Source organism: Eulemur rufifrons, chromosome 7 (genome assembly GCF_041146395.1).
Source record: "Eulemur rufifrons isolate Redbay chromosome 7, OSU_ERuf_1, whole genome shotgun sequence".
NCBI classification, from domain to species: Eukaryota; Metazoa; Chordata; class Mammalia; order Primates; family Lemuridae; genus Eulemur; species Eulemur rufifrons.
In genome coordinates this window covers 126,536,377-126,559,276 of record NC_090989.1, presented here as the reverse complement: position 1 = coordinate 126,559,276, position 22,900 = coordinate 126,536,377, and the positions used below count along the sequence as shown (strand labels likewise).

Here is a 22,900-nt window from a genome sequence, read left to right as displayed (position 1 = left end):
AGGCTCTCGCCCCAGAAACACACCTGGCTCACTTCTTTACCTCCTTCAGGTCTTGACCCTGAAGCTTTCTTCACAGTGGCACCCTTCCTAACAACCTATCTTGTCTAATTAGAACTCCCACTTCCTACAATTTGCCTTACTTCTTCCCTGCCTTGCTTTTCCATGACACTTACTACCATCTTACATACTCTATTGCTTTGTTTATTGTCCGTCTCTCCCATTAAATGTGAGCTCCATGAGGGCAGGAAGTTTTGTCTCCTGATCACTCACTGCTGACTCCTCAGAGCCTAGAAGAGTGCCAGGTACACGGTAAGGGCTCAACAAATATCCGATGAATGAATGTAATTAAAGTAAAATGTGAAAGTTTCCCCTTTAATCTTCATAGCTGCCCCTAAACAGTGTGTTTTCTCTTTATCTCAGCATATATATATCTCACAAACAGGTACTTTATTTTTTTATGTAAATAGGATCAAACATTCTATATTGTTCTTTGGTTTCCTTTTTTCTTACCAAATTTATGTCTTAGCGATCTTTCTAATGTCAGCATACAGATCTACCACATGATGACAGGGTATTTAGAAACAAAAATCCCCAGATGGTATAGGATAATTAATGTGGTAATAACAGAGTTCTTTATCTGGTTAAACCTTATGTTTCCCAAGCTCAGACAAGTCATTACAGCATCTTGAACAGACCAAGCCTTTGGCCATTGTCCAAGTGAGACACACAGGACCCCCAAAGGCAATAAATCTGGGCTCAGGGAGCTGCTGAACTTTGTCCATATCATTTTTATTTTGTTCTATGTGTCTAAAACTACATGCCTGACATGTCTTGGAGTTAAGACGTAGCATGAGCATAGAACAATTCTGAAAGAGGCACGGTGTTTGTAGCAACAGTGTTCCTATTTCATTGCTTCAAAAGATTCAAAAGAGCGAAGGCTATTTAAAACACTGCCACCAACGGATACAGGATGCCTGATTTTGAAGACTCCATTTATGAAGCTGGCTTTGCAATGTTTTCAGTTGAAAAAAATGTCATTTGGTTTCACACATTCTGTTTTGACTTTCATAACTTATTCTATTTGATTTTCATCTTGAAAGAGTTATAACAACCTTAGGTCAACATATTTAAGGTTCTTACTTAGGCCCAGAAAGTAATCTTTAAAAGATGTCACTAACGGCAGTGGTTGGAATCCAGCGGCTCTCGCTGAGCCCGGCATGACCATGCTTTTTCTGGCTGTGCCCGAGGCTTACCTGGGATTGGATCAGAGGCTGGGAGCAGCCAAGAAAGGAACGACGGCAGATGCCAAACGCTAGAGCCGGCGCCCCGGCTGTATTCAACACTTGGCAAATCACCACACTTTTTGTATGACCACAGAAGATGTCCTGGTTTTTAATATTTTGAAAATATTGCAAGACCCATCTGTTAGTGCTACACAGTTTTTGAAACCAAAATTAACAATTACAATTCATTCCTTTTATTTAGACCCAGAGGTAAAACAATAGGAATTCTAGACTCCAGTTAAGTTTTTCAAAGCCCTTTGTCAAACTATTAGGAAAAAACAGAGTTGCCTTGCTTCTGAGGTGAGTGATCCAGTGTAGCCATGAAGACTTCCCTTGACCTCTGCCACTGACCCACATAGTGGCCACATGCTTGGGAGTTGGAGAGAGCAAAGACTGGCACCTGCCATTCCCTGGGGGCCAGCAGATACTTTTCTTCCAAATTCCATGCAGTGGGAGGAAGGAGAAAGAGGAGGGCAGTTTGGGAGTTTGAGGGTAGGCACAAAGATATTACAATATTTTTGTTTTATTTAATGCAAATAGAAATGTAAGTTACCAGTGTCTGGTTTGACCTCAGAGTGTCTGGGGCCCACACTGACTTTTGAGCTATTCTGGGCCCAAAGGCCCCAATCTGAGAAGGGTCACCTGCATGGGTATGGCTGCCTCCTTCCTGGCTTTCTTATCCCCTTGGGAACACAGAGAGGAGCACAGCAGATTTTGGGTACCTTCACTGATACCACCTGCTCCACAAAGAGCTGTGACTGACCCTAAATCAAGAAAGGGCGGCAGGCATCTGGAGAACACCAAGGCCCAGCATGAAGACAGACGGTTACCCTGAGGGAGCCCAGCACCAATCCACGGGTTGGGCCCTTGCGTGGCAACTGGGTTTGTGTGTGCCTTATTTCCCCAGCTAAACCATTGGGTCTTATCTTTCCTGTCACCTTGCAAGTCTTCAAGAGGCCTTGGGTACCTTTAGCATCTCTCTGAGATGACAGCATGCGGGTCGAGGGTTCCTGCGATGCTCTGCAAACAAAACCAGAAAATTGACCCTGCAAAACCCTCACACAAATCTCTCCACCAGGAATAAAAGCCAGGCCGACAGGAAGTTGCTTTTTCTTAACTAGTTACCTACCTGGCATATATTAATAGTATGCGGTTACAAACATGGTGCCTTTTAGTAAATATTTTGTGGTTAGTCACTGTTTTGGGTGATGAAAACTCATATAGAAACTGAATACACTTCAGTACAACAATTCATGGGCATTCAGAGTCACAGGCCAAATGCACAGACTCCTTCCAGAGTGCTATGATAAAACCATGGAGACGGTAAAAAGATCAGTGGTTGTCAGGGACTGGGCGCAGGGAGGATGAACAGGCACAGAAGAGGGGATTTTTAAGGAAGTGATAATACTTTACATGATACTATAATGATGATATAATCAAAACACCAAGTTGCATACCTTAAATATATACAATAAAAAAACAAACAAATGGTGGATATATATCATTATACATTTGTCCAAATTCATAGATGTTCAACACCAAGAGTGAAACCTAATGTAAATTATGAACCTTGGGTGATGATGATGTGTCAATGTAGGTTCATCGATCGTAACGAATGTACCAGTCTGGGGGATGCTGATAACGGAGGAGGCTGTGCATGTGCAGGGCAGGGAGCATGTGGCACATCTCTGTACCTTCCTCTCAATTTTGCTGTGATCCTAAATGCTCTAGAAAAGAAAAAAGTCTCAAAAGAAAAAAAGAGTGACATGGAAACTATTTAACATATTTCTTACAACCACAATTCAGACTGGCTCAGGAAGGCTGTGAATGTAATTACAGTCCTAAATTTGAAACCACAGAGCCTACAATATGTCAAAAATTAGATATGAAGAAATGTTTACAAGCAAAGTCTTCTGGGAACATTAGCTGCCATTTATTGAGAGACTACTATGCGTCAGGCACTGTATTAAGCCCTTTACAAAGATTATCTCATGAGAGTCTCTTAATTCTACAAGCGAGATGCTATTACTACCCGTATTTTATAAATAGGAAACTGAGTTGAGAGAGATTAAGTGCCTTGTCCAAGGGAGAGTCTAAACAGCAAATTACACTGAAACACACACAGCTTTCTCTCTGTGTGTTTGTTTTATTTTCCTCTTGGATAAACTAAACTGTGGGATGCAAACTACAGAGAGTTGAAGCCACATGTCGTGTGTAATATTTTAAAGCAAGCAAAGTAGAATGTCCACTACATTTTTAATATACCCAGCATATCAATGATTGTGTAGACAATTCACTCTTCCTGTGATTAAATATAGAAGTAGAAATAAAGATTTCCAGTGTGTACCTGTCGAGTGAAGAACGAGCGAACAAAAGAACGAACAGACTGTGGGAGTCTCTGCTATAGATTCTCCATCACAGCTCATTATACTTTGACAGCTCCCCTTTCAAGAGGTCTTTTGGGGCTGGTTGAGCCTGTAGCACATTCATCAGAAATGAGGAAGGCCTTCCAGCCAGGCCTGGCCTACCTCCACTGAAGTCTCGATAAACTTTACACTTGAAAAAAAGACTCCCTGATTATCAGTCACCTAAAGCTAGAGTAACAGGACGCATGGTTTTTTACAGACATTAGATTTGCTTTAAATGAGCATCATTTCTTCTGTCCTTTTGGCCTCCCCTCATGTTCACTCACGGGAGTGGACCATTAGCTGCAAACCAAGGGCCTCCAAACAGCAGGAGGACGGCCTTTCCCCTGCTCTGACTGCCACCCACGGGGTTCAGAGGAGCTGACGCAGGTGGGCGAGGGGTTCTGCGTGGGAGCAGAAGGAAGGGCACTCTCAACACAGCTCCTGGCCAGGGCTTTTTCCTTAATCCAAAGAGAGGTTTGTTTCAGTTGTTCCAGGCAAAAGAATGGGGTGGGGCTAGGAGGGCTGATCTGAGGACTGTCCTCATGTCTTCATTTCATTTTCCTACCACACTTTTGGACCATATTTGAGCTGTCATCACATTCACAGTTATTCCCTAATTTACCAATGGTCGTGCTCATAAGTTTGTGTAAAAGGTAATCGTTATAAATTTTAAGTATAAGATTCAATTTATTAAATCTAGAATGAATGCCTTCCTCCTCAGAAAGTTTCATGCTTCCTTAAACAAAGACTGCAGGGGGAGGTGGTGTCTGAGTCTGGCCTCGGTTTCGCAGGCCCAGGGCTGTGGAGGATGCTGCCATGCACAGAGCAGTGATCATGCACCAACAAATGACACCTCTGGAGCCCAGCCACTGCTTAGGAGCATGGCTTCCATGCTACATGCTCCAGCTCTCTAGGTTCAGACTTTGACCACCTCTCCCTCTGTCACAGACCTGGCCATGCAGTGGGAGAGGGGCTCCCTGCCCACCTGGCAGCAGAGGTAGTGAGGGCTCAGGAGCAGCCATGGGAGCCTCCAGAGCGGAAGTGAGCCACGACCTCAGCACAGAAGGGAGGTCAGGAGAGGGTTCCAGGGCTGCAGGGCAGGGGAGGGAGGCCCAACTGCCTGGAGAGGAAGTGGCGAGGGAGGGGATGCTGAGAGGCAAGCAGGGCCAGGATGGTGGGCGGGAGAGCCCCGAAACCACTAGGAAGAACAGTGCACATGAGCACTTCCTTCGCATTGTTTAATCTTTTAAGCACACTTTTTGCATAATCAAATGTTAGCAGATTCCACAAATTCCACATTAGTGGGATCCAAATGTTTGAGGTTTTGCTGTGTTTCAAATGGATCAGAAAGAACAGCCTGCCTAATGACAAGCACTACTGTAGTTTGATTTTCTCAGTCATTCTGAGGAGTTTTCACACAATAAATAGAGAAATGGCTTTCAGTCAATCATAGCTTTTCAGGAAACCAGAAAACATAATATATCACCTATAATAAACAAAATAACTAAAAGAGTTGAGCATTAATAAAGAAAAGGAGTCATACTTGGATCATCACGGTAATATTTGGAAAGGAAACAAATGGCAGTCTTCATGTCTTCAAGATAAGCACTGCACCTCAGATAAATATGAAGAAAATCAAGATCAATGTCTTACCAGGTGCAAAAACCATCTGGTTTATTGATTTATTTTTGGCAGAAGTCTTATGTTCCTAAAGAGAACAAATCTCTAATTACTTGCAGGGTTTAGTTGTTAGTCTTGTTTCTGAGGGTACGAGGGCACAGGTCAGAGAGAGCTAGTTTGGCAGCCACTCATCTGAAAAACATCTTGGGTTGTAACAAGCTTAATTCAAGTCCAAGATGTTGTACAGAAGCTATAAAAGCCCAGCCATTACGGCCACCACAGACGAGATGCCAGCCATGTGAGGAAAGCCTCCTTGGAAGTTCCAGGTCCAACTGAGCTCCCAGCAGAATAAAGTCTCATGAGTGAGCCCAGCCAACACCACGTGGAGCAGAACAACCATCTGGCTGAGCCCACATAACCCACAGAAACATGAGGAATAAGAAATTGTTGTTGTTTTAAGCAACCATTAATAGTTTTGGCATAGTTTGTTATATAGCAATAGATAACTGAAATAGCCATTAAAGGTGGGCATATTTTGTGCCATCTGACAATATCTTCCTGGATGGTGGACTGAAACAGAGGGAGAATCTGATTCAAGGACTTACAACTTTAGGAGGTTTATAACTTTAGGACCGCTGGTCTGGAGCAAAAAGGCTAGGCTGAGCTAGGAAATATAAATAGATTGAGCACTTGAAATAAAAGCTTAGGACATACAGTAGGGCCAGACCAAGGCAAGACCAAGTCATAAAACTGCAGAAACTCTGAGTGAGCGGAATGAGCTGGCCAGCAGAGGGAGAAGAATGCAGGATAAGCGGAAAGACCACCGGCCCACAGAAAGCAGCAGCCACCTCTGGGGCTGCCGGGGTTTCTGACAGCTTTCTAATCTCGTGAGGCTGGACTGCAGTTTCTGGTATCAGAGTTCCCTGAAATCCCTGTCCCCCTCGCAATCCTCGGTGTGAGCCAGCATCTCTCACCCCTCCTCTGTGAGTTGGCCTCAGTGAGTTTCTACTCTTGGTAACCAAAACAGACCAAAGAAAAACAGGACTACTATGAGATTCTACCACTTTAGGAATGGCAATGAATGGACACAGTGAAAATTATCACCAGTACAGTGACTGTTTTAGCAAATGAAGAATAAAGGTAGAGGAACCCCTTGATTAAGGTGGGCTGAAAACACATGACAGAATTTTCTCTCCACATTCCTCCCAAAATGAGCAAAAATAGTAAAATTGGCAAAAACATTACTAAGCAAAACCCCACAAACAGCAACCAGACTAAGAAAAAAGTATAACACAATTCAATAAACTTCTGAAACTCACAGAAGCTATATTGGCAAGTCATAAAAATCCTGAAAATTCTATCTAATACGTAACCAAACTGGAGAGATACAAACTGAGTGACTGCCCTTCTCTTTTTAGTTCTCTTTGCCTGCAGATGGGACAGAGGGTGGGGGAAGAAAGAAATGACATGGGAAAAGCTGGAAATGGGGCTGGCACACAACCGGAAAACCAGACACAGTGGAGAAAACAATGACTTCCAGGCAGCGCAACACAGTGACACCTGGGAGAAGGGATACAGACAAGAGTCCAGCTCATGCCTGCAGTTTCCAGGTGCCGTGCAGGAAAGGGGAACCCAAACAGAGCCCTGCAGTCCCACTGAGTTGAGGAGACAGAGTCTAGAGTTCAGGGAGGCTCAATGGTTAGAATTTGAGGGGCAGAGTAGTAGAGAGGAGTGAGCTCTAAAACAGCTATTGTGAATATATGACATATGCTCAAGAAGGTAGAGGATATGATGAGCATGAAGAGAAATACGGGAAATTTGAAATTAAAAATACAATGGATAGGATTAAGGGCACATTAGATATTGTATCAGGCATATGTAATTGGCATTACAGAAGAAGAGGGGAGAAAAGGTAAGACAGAAAAAATATTTCAGGAAATAATGACTGAAAAATTTCCAAATTTGCTAAAAACTATAAGTCCACATACCTAAAAATCTTAACAATCCCCAGGCAGAAGAATCATAACAAAAACCACATCAAAGCCCATGACATATATTTTTTAAACACACATATACACCCCCACACACCCACACCCACAAAGATGCTCAACTTCCATGCACACACCCACGCCCACAAAGATGCTCAACTTCCCATACACTAACTAGAATGACTAAACTCACAATTCCAAGTGTTGACAAGGATGTGGAGCAATTAGAACTCTCCTAACACCGCTGGAGGAAATGCAAAATGGAACAGCAATATTTTGTAAAGCAGTTTGGCAGTTTCTTAAAAAGTCTCACATATACTTACCATATGACCCAGCAATTCCACTCATAGATATTTACCCAAGAAGAATAAAAACATGTATGCATACAAAGACTTGTAGGTACAGCTTTATTCATGTTAGCTAAAAACTGGAAACAACTCAAAAGTCTATCAACTGGTACATGTATAAACAAAGTATGTTATACCCATAAAATACTATTCGGCAATAAAAAGGAATGGATGACTAAAACACACGTTACCTTGTATGAATCTCAAAAGTGCTACGCTAAATGAAAGATGGCAGGCAGAAAAGACTATACACCACATAATTCCATTTATAGGACATTCTGGAACAGGTAAAAGTGTAGAGACAGAAATTAGATCAGCAGTTGCCAACATGGGGGACTTTGGTGTAATACAAAGGGGCACACAGTAATTTTGGGGGGTGACGGAAACTATCATCGTTGTGGTGGGGGGTGCAGGACTACAGGTATACCTCATTTTTTTGCACTTTGCTGTTGTTGTGTTTCTTACAAGTTGAAGGTTTGTGGTGGCCCTGCATCGGGCAAGTCTACTGGTGCCATTTTTCTAACAGCATGTGCTTATTTCACGTTTCTGTGTCACATTTTGGTAATTCCTGCAATATTTTAAAATTTTTTATTATCTCTGTTATGGTGATTTGTGTTCAGTGATCTTTGATGTTACTATTGTAATTGTTTTGGGGGCACCATGAACCACACCCATAGAAGACAGAGAACTTGAGACATTTTGTGTGTGTCCTGACTGTTCCACAGACCAGCCATTCCATGTCTCTCCCCCTCTCCTCTGGCCTCCCTATTCCCTGAGACAAAATAATACCAAAATTAGGCCAAGTAATAACCCTACAATGGCCTATATGTGTTCAAGTGAAAGGAAGAGTTGTGCATCTCTCACTTTAATTCAAAAATGATTAAGCTTAGTGAGGAAGCAATGTCAAAAGCGAAGATAGGCCAAAAACTAGGCCTCTTGCACCAAACAGCTGAATTGTTAAGGCAAAAGAAAAGTTCTTAAAGGAAATTAAAAGTGCTATTCCAGTGAACACACACAAAAGAGTGAAACAGCCTTATTATTGCCATGGAGAAAGTTTAAGTGGTCTGGATAGAAGATCAAACCAGCCACAACATTCCCTTAAGCCAAAGCCTAATCCAGAGTAAAGACCTGACTCTCTTCAATTTTATGAAGGCTGAGAGAAGTGAGGAAGCTGCAGAAGGAAAGTTTGAAGCTAGCAGAAGTTGGTTTATGAGGTTTAAGGAGAGAGGCCATTTCCGTAACATAAAATTGCAAGGTGAAGCAGAAGCTGTAGCAAGTTATGCAGCAGCTCACGCTAAGACAGTTATTGAAGGTGGTTACACTAAATAATAGATTTGCAACGTAGATGAAACAGCCTTCTACTGGAAGAAGATGCCATGTGGGACTGTCATAGCTAGAGAAGAGAAGTCAGTGCCTAGTTTCAAAGCTTCAAAGGACAGGCTGACTCTCTTGTTAGGGGATAATGCAGCTGGTGACTTTAATTTGAAGACAAAGCTCATTTATCATTCCGAAAATCCTAGGGTTCTTAAGAATTATGCTAAATCTACCCTGTCTGTGCTCTACAAATGGAACAACAAAGCCTAGATGACAGCACATCTGTTTACGCGTGGTTTACTGAACATTTTAAGCCCACTGGGGAGAACTAATGCTCAGAAAAAAAGATATCTTTCAAAATATTACTGTTCATTGACAGTGCACCCGATCACCCAAGAGGTCTGATGGAGACATACAAAGAGATTAATATTATTTTCATGCCTGTGAACACAACATCCATTCTGCAGCCCATGGATCAAGGAGGAATTTTGACTTTCAAGTCTTATTATCTAAGAAATACATTTTGTGAGGCTACATAGTTGCCATAGATAGTGATTCCTCTTATGAATCTGAGCAAAGTAACTTGAAAACCTTCTGGAAAGGATTCACTATTATAAACACCATCGAAAACATTTGTGATTCATGGGAGGAGGTCAAATATCAGTATTAACAGGAGTTTGGAAGGAGGTGATTCCAACCCCCATGGATGAGTTTGAGGGGTTCAAACTTCAGTGGAGGAAGTCACTGCAGATAGAGTGGAAACAGCAAGAGAACTAGAATTAGGATCCTGAAGATGTCACTAAATTGTTGCAATCTCATGATTGCAAAAAAATCGTGGATGAGGAGTTGCTTCTTATGGATGAGCAAAGAAAGTGGTTTCTTGAGATGGAATCTACTCCTGGTGAGGATGCTGTGAACACTGTTGAAATGACAACAAAGGATTTAGAATACGACATAAACTTAGTTGATAAAGCAGTGGCAGGGTTTGAAAGGACTGATTCTGATTTTGAAAGTTCTACTGTGGGTAAAATGCTATCAAACAGCATCCCATGTTCCAGAGAAATCTTTCAGGAAAGGTAGAGTACACTGATGTGGCAAAATTCTTTGTCTTCTTATTTGAAGAAATTTCCACAGCCACCCCAACCTTTGCAGCCACCAACATCAAGGCAAGACCCTCCACCAGCAAAAAGATTATGACTTGCTGAAGGCTCAGATGATCTTTAGCATTTTTTGGCAATAAAGTATGTTTTAAGTAAGGTATGTACATTGTTTTTTTTAGACATACCGGTATTGCACATTTAATAGACTACAGTATCATGTAAACATACATTTTTTACACACTGGGAAACCAAAAAAATTGTGTGACTCACTTTACTATGATATTTGCTTTATTGCAGTGATCTTCCCGGAACCGAATTGGCAATGTCTCTGAGGCTTGCCTGTATTTGTTAAAACTCATTGAATTGTGTGCTCAATTTTGGTGAATTTTATTTTGGATAAATTATACCTTAGTAAAGTTGACAAAAAAAGAATAATGCTGACTGTGTAAGGGGAGTAAGGTCTGGAGGGCTGGCTTCTGAATCAAAGAAGCATTAACAGAAGCCTGTGGGAATAGATTATATACCCTGTCCCCACTTACGCAGCAGAAACCTTGTAATAGGACATTTTACAAACTCTGAGAAGAGAAGGCTAGGTCCAAGGGTCCTAAGAAGCCCGACTATGACCCAGCTGAGCTTTATCTGTTTCCTCGTCATTCCCTTAGGCTAAAGGAAAGCATAGGTAGACTTGTAGTGACAGTGAGCCAATTTAAATATTGAACTTACACCAAGCAACGTGGGAATTACAGTCTTGAGACCAAACATGAATGTTTTAAACCTGGACAATGGAAAAATAACAATATGCCCCACCCAGTAATATCAGAGAGTGCTAATCTCATTTTTCATAGCAGAATATCAGCTGTGCTTCTAACTGAAACATGTAGCTTCAAAAACACCTAACAAAATGATTTCTATTAACATTTTTCATAATCCCTTCCTTTAGCCTCAGAGGGATCTTTTTACCTCTTATGGTAAAAAATTGCTCACAAATTCATTTAGCTTCTTTATGGTTTACTTTTCTCCTGTTAAGTAAAATGAAATTTAGTACTTTTAAAAAATTAAACAAAACAACTATAATAGAATTCTATCTACTGACATACCTTATTTAATATCTGAGACACTAGTGTTTGTGAGATGTACCAGTGTTTTATGTACCACTAAGAAAGGAAAACCACTATCAATTTAACTATGATGCAATGAAAGATGCCATGGATTATAAGATACACACCAATTTCAAAGATGTCAACAATGTGAAGAAAAAGTGTGACTCAGAATCAGTAAAATATATCTCCATCCATCCATCCAGACGTATGCATATGGAAAGGTTCCTGGAATAACGTCACCTACATCTAATAATGGTTATTTCTCAGAGGGAGGACCCAAGTTCATTTAAAAAATTGTATCTTTTCTACATTAAAAAAGATGAATTTACGAAAACAAATGAATGATTTTTATTCAAGAAGAAAAAAGACTGGAAGTAAATATGCCAAAATGTTAATAGCAGATAATTCTGAGTGTGGTGATCACGGATGACTTCATTTCTGTATTTTAAAACAATCTTCAAAATTAAAAAAACTAAACAAGCAAGTAAAAATTCGTAACAACTGGGACAGGGACCCTTAGAAGAAAGGGCTTTCTTTTTGGCAGGGTGGCCAGCGGTCCCAGGTTTGCCAGGGCTGCCCTGATTTTAGCACTGAAAGTCCTGCTCCTGGGATGGTTGGTCACCCTACCTCTTTTACAGTTCAAATGAACAGGGTGATGCATCAGGAAAAATACTTTCGATTCTAGAGCAATGGAACTCAATTTTTTTAGTGTGCCTCAGGGGAACTTGTAAATAAGCAGGTTCCTGGGTTCCACTCTGAGAGATCCTGGTCCAGGAGGTCTGGGGTGGGGCTCAGGAGAGGGCACTTTTAAGCACCCCCAGTAATTGCAACGTCCTGGCCTTATCATGTCAGGCTTCCCCTGGCAAGTCCTCCTGTCTTCCTCCTCCTCCTCTCTCCATGTCCGTAGTCATCTGAAACCCTCCCTAAGCCTCTGTGCCACCAGGAGGCTCCCCCTGTCCCTGTCTACGGCACACCACATGCATGGAGGGCTGCAACCCCTCCAAGCTCACAGCAAAGAAAAAGTGGTGGGAGGAACGCAAGAGATCCCATGCCCACCCTCTAGGAAAATGCTGGTAGCTCAACTCAGATCCAAACTCATGTTCAAGACCCCTGTGAACACTCATTCTTCTAAAGAAAGTTTAAACCTGTGAAATACAAGAATGAAAAAAGCCCTTCCATTACACAGAAATGACACAGACACACAGATCTCTCCAATTCTTCCCCATTCCTCATTTAGGTTCTACCATGCTCAAACACCATCTGTAGCAAATATCCTGGAAATTAAAAAAAGACCTATTTACCCCATCCTATACATTTATTTCCATATGAACATAAGTCTGAGGTGTTAATTCTCTCTTCTGGACATAATTCAAAAGTAGGTTTCTTCAGTGTAGCTATTTGGTTCAATTACTTCTAAAATATGGCACATTACTTTATGTCAGCTGTTTTTCATTAATATATGCACCAGGCTCCCATATTTGGTGGCTCTCAGCCCAGTGCTTTCAGACTTTAATGTGCCTAAGAATCACCTGGGGATCTTGTAAAAATGGAAGTTCTGGTTCAGCAAGTCTGGGTCTGACTTGGGGTCCTGCATTTCTCACACACTCGCAGGTGGGGCCCAGGCTGCTGGTTCCCAGACCACACATGAGGAGCAAGGGTGGCTGACAGGCAAAAGTTTGGTCCCTAAGTCTATATTTGCCTATAATAAAATAAAAGCAAAATGAGCATTTGTTCCTACCACAGGGCTTAAACTGCTATGTTATTTTTTCCTGAGGTTTGCGGGAAATTTGTAGTATACCCCCCACCTCTCATCGAGAATGAGTCAGCAAGTTGTAAAGCTAAATCACTTTTCATTGTAAATTCCCATGTCTGCTGTTCACTGAACTGCAAACTATCAGAGTTAATTCTAAGCAGAAGATATATATATAAAACATATGTTAAGAAGAAAAGTGTTTGAAGAGGTCAAGAAAATGATTTTAATTATAAAAATGAGTAGGCATTTAACATGAGAAAATGCAAGTTGGCTAGCTTTGGAAGGGGGACCTTTTATTAAATCAAATCAGAAAATTAATGTCAGCAGCAGAGGTGGAGCTTTTAACTTGAGGGGGAATGAGGAAATTAAAAGAGGCAGCTGTGATAATGTCTTTACAGTCTTGAATTTGTTGGGACTCAGAAAATGATATTCCAAAATACGGCGCTTTGACATGCTGAACGAAAGCAGCAGCCTCAAGGGCTCTCTGACTCTCCACCCATCCCCCATCATCCCGTCTCTCAATCGCTGTCTCTCCCAAACCACAGGATGAAGTTCCCTTATCTCCCTAGAAACTGGACCCCCAAAGAGGAACACAATTGCTTTGATGCCCTCCCTGAAATTTCATTAACCAGAGAAGATTAAAACTCATAGAGGAAGAGACTGAAAATCAAACACCACACCTACAGCCCAGACAGGCTTTGTCCCAAACTGTCTGTTCTCACATCCCATTCAATTCCCAAAGAGAATCATTTATTGTCATCCATCGTCTAAACATTGGGCCCATTTATTTCCCCTAAAATTCATTTACCACCCCTCAAAACTGCCACCTCTTCCTCTTCCCCTCCCCTAAGAAGAAAGGTTTATAAGCATCTGGAGCTCATTTGTTTGTTAGGCAATCATCCTACTGCAGTTTCCCTGGTTATACAAGTTAAATAAATATGTATCCCTTTTTCTCCTATTAATCTGCCTACTGTTAGTTCATTTCCAGGACCCTTCAGAGGGTGGAGGAGACGCCTTCCCTTCTCCCTTACAAATTCAACCGGGCATAAAGCATGTTGGGTGAATATTGATAGTCATTTTATACTCAGTTGTCCAAGATCTAGAATAAAATAACCTCTATGTTATTATTATCCACATTCCCAAACACTGAGGAGAAAAGTAAGAACTATTGGGACAAAACTCAAAAAAGTCTTGCTTTCAACATAAAAGAGCATGATTTTAAAAATCATGTCATACATAGAAGAAAAAAGCCTAAGAGAATGCAAAGCAACAAGCCAACAGTCATGGTCTGAACTGGGGGTTAAGATTACCTTTGAGTATCGCTTTTCTGACACTTTCTACAATGAAAATGTATTCCTTTTACAATAAAAAATAATAAAAGTTAATCTTTAAAACAGGCTTGCCAGGATAGATATATGTATAGATGGCATTTTCCTTGAAGGAAAATTTCTTTCAAATAGCAAATCTTTTACATATTTCCTTTGATTGAGCTCCACGTAATTCTACTTTTTTCTGGGATCATATTAACACTAAAGCTATGATTATACTTTAAAGTATTAATGAAATTTGAGTATCTAGAATCTTTAAATTCCCAATCATTCCTCTGTAATCGTTATTTTCTATTTCAAATATAGCAACTAGCATTTATGAACTTTAAAATGCTTCAAAGGTCTTTTGTCTTTCTAACCATAGAAGTCCCCATGTTCTCCGTCCAAGCCAAGCTCTTGTGCCTGCAGACCCCCTGGAGGGCAGAGTTCTCTGTGTGATTGCTGTGCTATCACACACGCCATAACCTCAATGGTCGATCATGTGCAATGCAGGAAATGTTATCATGAGAGGAAGAAGCATGCTGAAAAAGACTGCAAGATCACCAGCATCAGAAACAACTCTGTAGATACCTTTAAGATGGTAATATTCCAGGTAAAGCTTTCCACTGCTTTTTGTAGCTTTCGTTCCTTCAAACCTTCCTTGGTGCCTATGCTGTGCAAGTGTTCATGGAATTCCATGGCTGAAAGAAATAAAAAAGATGAAGTACATTACGCCCCCATCCAATCTGTGGTAATGAACCAGCAATATTTATTTTTCTATGTATAGCTAAGACCATTCCAACTGCCAATGGAATTTCACAAATGTGCCCATTTAAGAATGTAATAATGGGGAGGAAACATTGAAAACTCAAGCTATCAACAAGGTGGAAGGCATCTTAGAGGTCGGTGACCATTCTTCACAGCTTTGAAAGGCAATCAGGGCACACATGATCTTCTCATTCTCATTATTAGAGAAGGGAAGCTCAGCAAGCTTCAGAGACAGAAGCCTGTAAAGAAGCAGGCAGAAGAGCTGGGACCAGAACCCAGGTCTCTGCAACCTAAGAAGGCAGATGTCAGCGCTACTGAGGGCACAGTGCTGGTGAATGGGGATGGAAAGAGTGCAGTAGGTATCTCTTACCACAGTAACGCTCACTCTGGGGTCACACCAAGCCCACAGTAAAGGGGAGGGGAGAGGGAGAAAAACCCAGAATTCTAACTCTGCATTTATATGACAACTCTTTACACCAGAATTTACATAATCAAATGAATATTCCTTATTGTTCAAAACAGTTTCTCTAAGAGGAAGCTTAGATCCTCTAACTCAAATTTAGAATACAGGGTTTTTACATAAATTTTTAAATTTTATGCTTTTTTCCCCCTCTTAGATGGAAAATCTTAATTCCTAACAACAGCAAGATAACTACTAATAGTAAGACTACTGAATCTAATTTAAACACTCTCAGCATTTTTTTTTTTTTTTGTCCTTAGAGTATACCTCATTGAGAACATACAGCAAAAATATTGTGCTCTAAGGTCAGAATAATTCTTTTCTCTATGTGGTTATGTCATTAACAACATGCAATTCGGTTCCTGTGTTGTGTGTGTGTGTGTGTGTGTGTGTGTGTGTCCCTCTGCTCTGGGAAGGGGACTGCTCGTTTACATCGGTGTGTAGTGCCTCGCAGCAGCCCTCACAAGCAGGCTTTTAATTGTGCTTGACAAATGGGGCCTTTACAATTCTGAAAAGGATACGAAGATGCAGGGGAACTACCCAAACTAGTTTCTCCTTCTGAGCAAGCAAAAGGTACGTGTCTGAGAGAGTGACTCTGTGGATGTCATTTGTTTTATGATGACATCAAAACATTATGTGATCCAGGGTCAAACCACATATCAAGGTGCATTGAGGTAAGTCTTGCTTTTGTCCTGGTCTTCTCTACCTTGATCCCTCTTCCCCTTATATATTTTTTATTAGGTTTTTATTTGTCTTTTTATTGTATTGTTTCTCTTTGCAAATATAAGCAAATGTGTAAGCAAATCCTCCCTTTCTTACACAAAAAGTAGCATACTATGTACACTGTTTTGTACCTCACACTACTGCATAGTAGAGATGACTCCATGTCAGGGTATAGAGGTGTTCCTCATTATTTTTTTTAAACAGCTACAGAGACTCCATTTTGTGGACGCACCAGCATTTATTTAACCAATCTCCGACCGATAGAAGTTGAGTTGTTTGAAATCTTTTGCTATTACAAATATGTGGAACTGTTGTAAATTTTATAAGACATCTTCTGTATTCTTTTGTACAATTTTACTTTGCAGTTGGGCATTGCAATTTCCAATTGCCTTTCTGTGCAACACCATTTCAAAGCAAATCTTTATACAGTGATTGACAGTAACTTTATTTCTTAGTGTCTTTAAATATTAAGCAAAAGCTGACATACATATGACAAATATAATAAACTGCCAAATGAGTCCTTTTTCTTCTCTATTTTTTCCCCACCTCATAGGAGCTATGGGTCTACTTCCTATCATGCTAATAAGGCAATGAGAGGCTCACTGGTTTCAAGAAGGAAGAGTAATTGGTAAAATTCATTCCATTGTCTAGGGAACTAACACACTGACCACTCTTCTCTCTGACTTCTCTTCTGCCAGTGATGACATCTGAGAACATCCCAATGTGATTAACTAAGGAAACTCCCTCCACTCCAAGGCTGGTGACCTTGCTCACACAGTGGTTGGCAACTCCTATGTCTAGTTCTTCCTTCCACTGGATATGCTTGGCTTAACAGACAAAAAAACCCAAAAGCCAAAAAAGTGAAAACAATAATGACCATGAATAGGCTGCAATCATGTTCTAAAATCCAGGGTTTGGGCTAGAGCATTAAATCACACACACACACACACACACACACACACCACAGTTTTCCCCCCTCTTTACATTTGGGAAGCTCCCTGGTGTGTGACTCAGACCCACCAGTTGGGACCTTAATGATAAGATACCAATATGCTGGCTTTTCTCTTAAGTTTTAATACTGGGCTTCAGCAAGAGATCTGGATTTCTGAGCAGGAATCATTTACTCATAATATTTCCATTTCTGGCAGTCAGGAGGCACCATATCCTCATGAGTATCATGGAGGCTTGGTGAATGGAATCCATGACGGGGAAGGGACATGGGAAGTGGTGGGGGAGCAGCTCTCCACAAACAAGAAGGAATACTCCATGGATGAAAGATGCTGGGGAAAAGAAACTGGGAAGGGAAATGAAAATGATGCTAACGTGGACTACACAGTACAATTGCTTGACCAGATGTAGGCTATTTGCAGTGCTGTTTTATGACACATCAAAACTGGAACAAAGGTGTAACACACAGTAGTGGGGATTTTTCAAACATAAGGGTATCTGCTTGGAAGCCTCATCCCTCTGGGGACAGACTGTTTATGTTGCCTTTCTGAACATCTGATCACCAGTAAGGTAATGAGGCAGTGACAGGAACTGCTATACTGGGCTTAATTCCAATTAACAAGTAAGAACCTATAGATAATATGAGCATGGAACAGTGAAAGAAGGGAATGCTGAGGTTACGCAAACATCTACCCTAGATTTTAAGAAAGCAGCTTTCAGAAAATTCAGAAGACAGACGGGAACCCAGGGCCGGAGGCAGTAAGAAGACTGCCTTGAGAAGGACTGCGGACTCAAAGAGGAAACACAGTCAAGAGGGTAAAAAATGGTATTGATAAGGAAGAAATAGAGAAGCATTTAAAGACACAAGCATAGTTGCATACATGCCTGCTATCTAAAAGGTCGTAATTTACAAGTCTATGAAAAAGACAATTCCCCCTTATCTTACCTTCTTAAGATATTTCTAGCCCAATAAAAGTTCACAGGGAAATGCAAAATGTTTTATCAATGAAGCTCTTTTAAAAAAATGGGAATAAAAAGGTGATATATTGAATGTTGGAACAATTGCATTAAAAATATAAAACTCAGAATCTAAAAAAATGACCATGACTATGTCAATCCCGACGCATCTTAATTTTGACCATGGGGTGTGGGCTGGGCCTCAGGATGCCTTAGCCTCGCATTACTTTGTTCAGAAACAAAACCTGGCTATTCTGGTGGCTATTTCTCTGGTCAGCCTACAGAGGTTAGTTCTACCTCCTGCCTTCTTATGAACTACAGTACACCATGAACCCCACGGACATGCAATGACTGCTTTGCATTTATACAATGTGAATATTAATATATGATTTTTTTTGCATGTTCCACGTTTACCAATTATCAACGTGTCTTTTATTTGCCCATCTAGAGTGACAGTCCCTCCACTCTGGGAAGGGGACTGTTTGTTCATTTACGTAGGTGTAGTGCCTAGCAGCAGCCCTCACAAACACGCTCGCAATGACGCCTGTCAGACGGAGCCTTTACAATTCTTAAAAGGATAAGAAGATGCAGGAGAACTACCAAAAGCAGTTTCCCTCTCCTTCTGAGCAAGCAAAAGGAACAGAATACAGCTGCTGTCATTCCCTCAGGGGACATCACTGAGGGCTGTCCTCACGCAGGGGCCTGTCAGCACTGTGGGAAGATCATACCAAGGTATCTTTCCGTGGGGCCTCCAGTTCTTCACCTGTGATATTAAGAGGTGAAACTACTTCACCTCCTAATACTTCTGAAAATAATTGGAATTTTATTGATCCTGAGAAAATTTCCTTTGTGATGATCATCTATAAAATCAATATTTAGAAGTTTCTACATTATGGATTTAAGACAGAAGAGTCCTAATATTCTTAGAGAGTGTGGCTCTTAGCTGGTGTGGCCCGTGCATTGCCTGATGGACTTATGAGAAGCTACGAGCAGACACTGGGGAGATGCAAAGGGAGGCAGATTCCGCACTGTGTCACTGCCGCTGCTGCTTAGTGATGGTGACAAAAATTCCCATTGTGAAAACAATCTTCAGGTTCAGAGATAGAAACCAGGCCAATAATAATGAGAGAATAACAAGCGGGAGTATTTTTTCTTTCAAGAACAAGTTCTATTTCTCTGTATGTTTCCAGTATCTTCCAAATACTATGCCAGGAGATTTTCATCACAAATTGGTATACTTTAGAGCCATGCATAGGTGTTCACATTATCTTGAAGTTAATTGTTTAACCAAATAATTATGTTTTTTCTATTAGTCGATGTCCCATATACTATCTGATTTAAACTAAATGGCATTATAAAAGTCTCAAATGAAGCATGGGCTTGTCCATGTTTTCTTTAAAAGTGAAATGTAACATTTTGGGTCAACTATTCAAGAGGTAGGGGAAGAAACCAGGATTCCTTGATTCTACAACCATGTTGCCACCCAAGTAAGACAAGAGGTAATAGTTAATTCTGGCCAAAGAAACTGAAATCTTTGTAAGTTAAGATGTGAAATATAAACTTCATTTGAAAGCCAAAACTAAGTAGGCAAATAATCCTTTGAAAAGTGTGACACAATTGCAATGTGCTATATATTTAATGGTCAAAATATACAGTGTGTTTAAAGGCATCAAAGTTTGAAGGCTATGAGCATATTACATGAATCCAATAAAATGTGCAGGAATAGGGATTATTCCCTAGGAGTAAATTATGTCCAGAGATCAGCAGACGGCCAGTGTCTTGTACGTAGCCCTGCTGAGGCCTGGTGTGACTGCTCTTTCAACAAAAGGACTGCCTCTGAGCCTGGTGACTCTGTGCCAAAGAACCTACAATTAGGTTCCCCTGACTACGTGACCCCAAGTTTCTGTTCCCAGGGAAAAGCAGTGGGCTATTTTTCTCCTGGAGTGTTAACCTGCTCAGATTTCTCTGTGGCAATGAACTTGAGAAAAGGAGATAAATAGTAGGCCATCAAACAGCAGAGAAGGACAAATGGAAAATCCATAGTCAGGTGATGTCTGTGAGAGTTTAATTCAGTTCCAGTCTATAGGGAAGATACAGACTGTATGATCAAGAACAGGCCATTGGTCCATGAGTGGGGATTGCACAAATCATTTAACCTTTGATTTACAGCTATAATGTTAAATTTTTAAAATGGGTATCACCACACAAAAGTAGATTATTGAATTTTTAAGTAAAAAAACATATTTTGGAAAGTTATCATTTCTTTCCATGTCATTTCTACAATCTAAACACCTTAGATTTTTGATATGTGTAGGTGTTGGTTTCACATAATTTTCCAATTATTATTTCAAAATACTTTGTAATTTAAATATTTTAAAGGGTGTTTTTTTTGAGGAGCTTAAAGCTTAATGACAATAAAATGAAATGTAATTCTGACAGATTGTCATGTTTTATAAAAATTAATAAATGGGTGAAAATTTTTCCAGATGATATAATTTAAATTAACTCAGAACATTCAGTACAACTGTATACAATTACATTAGAATGTACTGAAGGGAAATTTCCTCTTCTATCAAGTTTTGTGTTTCCTATCACAGATAGCAAACTTAGATGAAAACCAAAGGGCTTTAAAAATTAAAAACATGATATACACAAGAAGAAGATATGAAAAAGAGGCTTTTGCTTTGAAAGGAAGTGGGGGCCAAGTCAGAAACATGGCATCATTTCCTCTTCCGACGAAATGAATGCCATCTATTCTTGCCAAACGTAAAGCAGACGACCTTTCAAACATTCTGGTTGGGATTTTCTCTACCAATCTAAATGATGTGAATCTAAAATATAGCATGTGGCACATGGCTAAAAATTTTTAGAAGCAAATATAATTTTAAAAAAATCCTCGTGAAGAGACATATTGATCTTAAACTGACACACTTAAACATGAGTTTTTTGACGAAGTTTACTTTGCTGTCCTAAAAAGCTCTTTTATCACAAACATAACCTGTGCAAAAATATTGTTTTGTGGGTTGAAAAATAGAAGCTATAGGTAAAAACTAAAATCTTTTATTTGTTTATTTTTTGGGGGAATCTGATCTTATTTATTTGTCACTTAAGACATCTTAGTTTTAAATGGACTCAGAAGTAGAAGCTCTGAGAGAGGACAGCCTGTATCTCTTGGCAATCTGCTCTTGGCATTTTTCTTTGGCCTCCTTCGCTCTCCTAGCCAAAAGTTTAGCATGTTCTGTGGCCTCTGTCTTATTTTTCTTAGTACACTGTTTCTTCAGACCAATATGCTAGCATTTGTGTTGTTGGACAGGTGGAGTAATCAGACGCTGAATCTTGGGGGCTTTGGTCCTAGGTTTCTTACCTTCTCTGTTTAAGGGCTTTCTTACAACATACTGGCAGATGGCATCTTCTTTAGAGAGACTGAAAAGTTTGTGGATTCTGCTAGCTCTTTTGGGCCCCAGATAATGCACTGTAGTATCAGCCAGTCCAGGAATATCCTTCTCTCCTTTTTAAATAACCAAATTGGGAATGCTCAGATTGGCATCCACATTGCAACCCCAAACAGATTTGTGCTTTCTTTCTCCAGTTCTGCTTGGTCTATAACAGATCCTCACTCAGTAGCAGGCAAACACGGCCAGGGGTCAAAATGCTCTGCTTTACAGGGAAACCTTGCTTGTTGTTCCTATCATTGATTCAGACTGCATAACCCTTCCATTCTTCACCCAGAGCAAGAGCAGAAACTTCTGTGGCCGTACACTTCTCATGAAAAGCACAAAGTTTGCATTCATCATCCTCTTCAATGAGTTTCTGGCGGCCACTGGCTGGGAAGGAGACAGTCAGCTTCATCTCAAAGCAGCTGATTGCCTCTAAGTTGCCACGAAAAAAAGCCTAAAATCTTTTCACTGGTGACAAACATAAATATATGTTTATGGTATTAAGTTATTTCAAATTTACCAAATTAGGTATAGTGGTATTTTTCCTGGGCAATGGAATTCCATATGACACAGGTATATTTGGGACCTCATTCCAGAGGTCAGTGTATCAACAGTATTCAAAGTACCTTCACATAACATGGTCTGCACATGTCTGTGGCACAACACTGCACTATCTTGAAAACAAAATAGGGATATCTGATCATTTCTTCTAACTAACTTACGTATAGCACCTGTTTAAATACACAGCTTTTGTAAACTGTATGCTCTGCCCCCAAACTCCGGGGGTCTGAAGTTTGGGTGTGCCACTGACACGTGGGTGTTTACACCCCAATCTTCAGGCAGATATGGAAATGCCTAATTATTTCTCATAGAGTTCCAGTTGGTAGTCTCTTTTCTTGGCCTTCTTCCCAAACAATCTTGGCGTTAACAAAAGCCAAATTATTTTAAGATGTATTTTAAACTGTTCAATCCCATTCCACGTGAGACAGAAGAGATAAACCAGGTCTCTTAAATATATCCCTGAAACCCAGATGGATGACAAGACCCCTGCGATGCCAAATCCACAGCAGCACAACTTGTGAATGAATTATATGAAGGAGGTTTTCCTTCCTTTGCCAGCACTTTCCACCTGGGTAAATCTAGGTGAGATGAAGCTGCATAACTTTTAGTCCTCTGTGGAATCTAATTACCACACCACCATTCTAAACACACGCCGCGTGACTCACTTGGGTGGGATGATGTGAGGAATGCTGTGTTTAGCGAGACCCTCCTCATTTCATTCCACTGAGAAATAAAGGGGCCTCCTCCACCACAATTATACATACAGAGTGGTGTTGTGATGCCCGGGGTATTTTTGTTTGGATCACCTCTCCTACATCTATTCTTG

The 22,900-nt window shown here is 40.5% G+C and overlaps 1 protein-coding gene and 1 pseudogene across 1 annotated transcript in view; both read right to left on the bottom strand.

The window, feature by feature from the left end:
• PLCL2 (phospholipase C like 2) overlaps positions 1-22,900 on the bottom strand; it is a 182,456-nt gene that overhangs the window by 5,708 nt on the left and 153,848 nt on the right. Inside the window, exon 5 of the mRNA XM_069473280.1 lies at positions 14,812-14,921. Within this exon, the coding sequence (XP_069329381.1) occupies positions 14,812-14,921 (110 nt within the window). The remainder of the gene's footprint in view (positions 1-14,811; positions 14,922-22,900) is intronic.
• LOC138387759 (small ribosomal subunit protein eS6-like) lies at positions 21,199-21,925 on the bottom strand (annotated as a pseudogene).